This window comes from Orbicella faveolata, unplaced genomic scaffold (assembly GCF_042242905.1).
Source record: "Orbicella faveolata isolate gen_17 unplaced genomic scaffold, um_ofav_v1 contig_24, whole genome shotgun sequence".
NCBI classification, from domain to species: Eukaryota; Metazoa; Cnidaria; class Anthozoa; order Scleractinia; family Merulinidae; genus Orbicella; species Orbicella faveolata.
Window position 1 is genome coordinate 20,797,501 of NW_028301552.1, and position 2,500 is coordinate 20,800,000.

Here is a 2,500-nt window from a genome sequence, read left to right on the forward strand (position 1 = left end):
ATGTGTAAGGGAGAATAAATTTGATATTAAAGATGGAACGGAACACCCATTCCTGTCCAGGTCCAGTCATGCCCCAAAGAGACACGGCTGAGTTATAGTCAGTGGCTCAGTGATACTGTTTTGTAAACACAACCTGGCCGGTGTTAGAAAAAACTGACCTTAAGTTATTATCAACAGAAATACTTGGGGTAAAGTTAGATTCACTTGATATATATCCCGCAGAAATAAGATAGAGACCAACATTTTTATACTATCGAGCGCTGTCCCGATGCAAAGACTATAATTTTGTACGATCTCATTTACATGGTGGAAGATTTCCAGAGGGGACCGTCTGTCGTGCTCTTTTGTTGTTAATTTGGGTAGGAAAAAAAGTTAAAAGTTTGGGAAAATTCTAAATGCGTAACTACTACTGCTACCGACTTTGTTTGTTTGTTTGTTTGTTTTTTAGTGATAGCTTTGCTTTAACTGTCGTAGAGAAGGTGTTAATGTATTGGGAAGGAATTCAACTTTATTGATAGATGATGTTTCCTTAGAACCCATTACCCTGATGTACCCGTATGGAGACGCCGCCGGGGATTCTGTTATTGCATTCGACATCAGCGGAAAGAAGTGTTTTAGGATAAATATCCCTGATGGGGGCATGGCATTCTTTGGTAAACGACACAGGAAACTCCATGTAAGTCTTCTAGCTCGTTCAACCACAAATAGCCCCCACTATTATTTTTTACGATAACTGCAGAAATTCTCGCACGATCATTGGCTAAGTTTTATTGTCAGTACTCGGACAGACACATGATGACTTATGATCACTTGTCACCTTCAAGCTAGAAAATGAATATCAAGTGGGAGAAAATGAACAGACGCTATCAGACATACGCAAACGATGATTTACTTAGGCTACTAGTCCACCCACAAAATTGTGGTGTAAATAAAGTACATATATAGATCATCAAATCAGATAAATTTACATCATTTTACTACAATTGTTTCATCCTAAAGGTTTGTGGCAATGGCGTAGTCCAATTTGAAAGTGAACGTTTCAACCGATGGCCTTACAAATTTGGTCAAAGATACTGGCTGAGATACGATCCAATTCTGGCACCCTATTGGAGCAACATAGACCTCGTAAACTCGTTTGTCACTGGACCCTCAAAGGTATTTTATCAGATATACTCTGACTCCATCCCAGGCGCAAACACAACGTTAAGTATGGCGACAGAAGACGTCAAGAAGCTTCTTTCGAGACCTCTTCCAACGAATTTTAGCGCATCTTGGGTCCTTGTTGTTACCTGGGAAAATCTCCGTCCTCGGGAATATACAGCAGCTTCACAAAATTTGGTGAGATGATGGATTGTTTTTATACAAATATCCTACATATCTTAAAAGCTTAAAATGAAGGCGGATCTTATTCTAAACGAAGATCTTATTGAGTTCCATATTTTGTTTTCATTTCTCAAAAGTTGTACCAAATAGACGAGACACACTTCATTTTTGTGTATTGTCAATGGATGTTTGTCTCTCCATTCCAGCTAAACACGTTTCAGGCGGTCATTATTACCGACGGAGTTTACGCCTTTGTCATGTTTAACTACCCTAAAGATGGCATACAGTGGTCCGCCCCAACTAGTGTGTAAGTACCATGGTCACCTTTAATTACCATTAAAAATTCCAAACGTTTTGTGTTATCCTTGATTTACCCGCATTCTCATTTCTTTATCTCGTTTCCGTACTGTTTGCATTTCTTCATTCTTGGATAACTTTCTTTTAACCCAGGTCCAATTATATACACTACACCAACTACAGAGGTCTTCCTGTAATGGGATGGAATGCTGGAGATGACACTGGGAACTTGTTTAACTATAAAAGGTTGGTAGGTTCGTTTCCAATGATGGGCTTTCATGAAAAATTCTGATAATGTTAACGGTTCTCTAATTACTCAACTTACAGATCAGAAACAGTTGGGATGGAAAGCATCGACAGTCTTCCGGGAAACACAGCTATCACTGGAAAGTGGTTCTTCAGACTTGAGAACTCAAAAGGAGAACAAGACGCCATTCAGAAGTGCCTTCGCTGGTTTAACAATCAGCCAGATCCTGCGTCGTACAGGGATGCTGTCGAGCCATGTCCTTGCACTCTGAGGCAAGCTTTCTTCGACGAACGATTTCAGTGGACCGCACCAGAAGCACGTTTTACCTACTGTGTGTATACTAGGTTTCCCTCTGCAGCCAACAGAGGCCGACAGTGCTGTTACCACACCAGGTTTGACGGCCGGTTTGGTGCTCTGATCGTTGGCTACCCGAATGGAGGAGTTATTCACCGGTATCATAAGCTGGCTTCGAGATCACTTGCACTAAAACATCAATTCAGTGACGTCTTGGGCTTTAAATATTGCTGCGTACAGTCCAAACTATGTCAACGATTTTACAGAAAGCGACCATCAGAAGGATGCGAGAACTACCTTCCCCCAGTGTGGAGTAAGTTGTTGTTGTTGTTCTTTTTT

General features: G+C 40.8%; 1 protein-coding gene across 2 annotated transcripts in view; it reads left to right on the forward strand.

The window, feature by feature from the left end:
• The window catches only part of LOC110047131 (uncharacterized), a 56,292-nt gene that overhangs the window by 39,442 nt on the left and 14,350 nt on the right, over positions 1 to 2,500 (forward strand). For both annotated transcript variants that reach the window (XM_089292591.1, XM_089292590.1), the window contains exons 28-32: positions 534 to 676; positions 1,000 to 1,338; positions 1,530 to 1,630; positions 1,774 to 1,866; positions 1,948 to 2,474. In XM_089292591.1, coding sequence (XP_089148717.1) covers positions 534 to 676; positions 1,000 to 1,338; positions 1,530 to 1,630; positions 1,774 to 1,866; positions 1,948 to 2,474 — 1,203 coding nt within the window. The remainder of the gene's footprint in view (positions 1 to 533; positions 677 to 999; positions 1,339 to 1,529; positions 1,631 to 1,773; positions 1,867 to 1,947; positions 2,475 to 2,500) is intronic.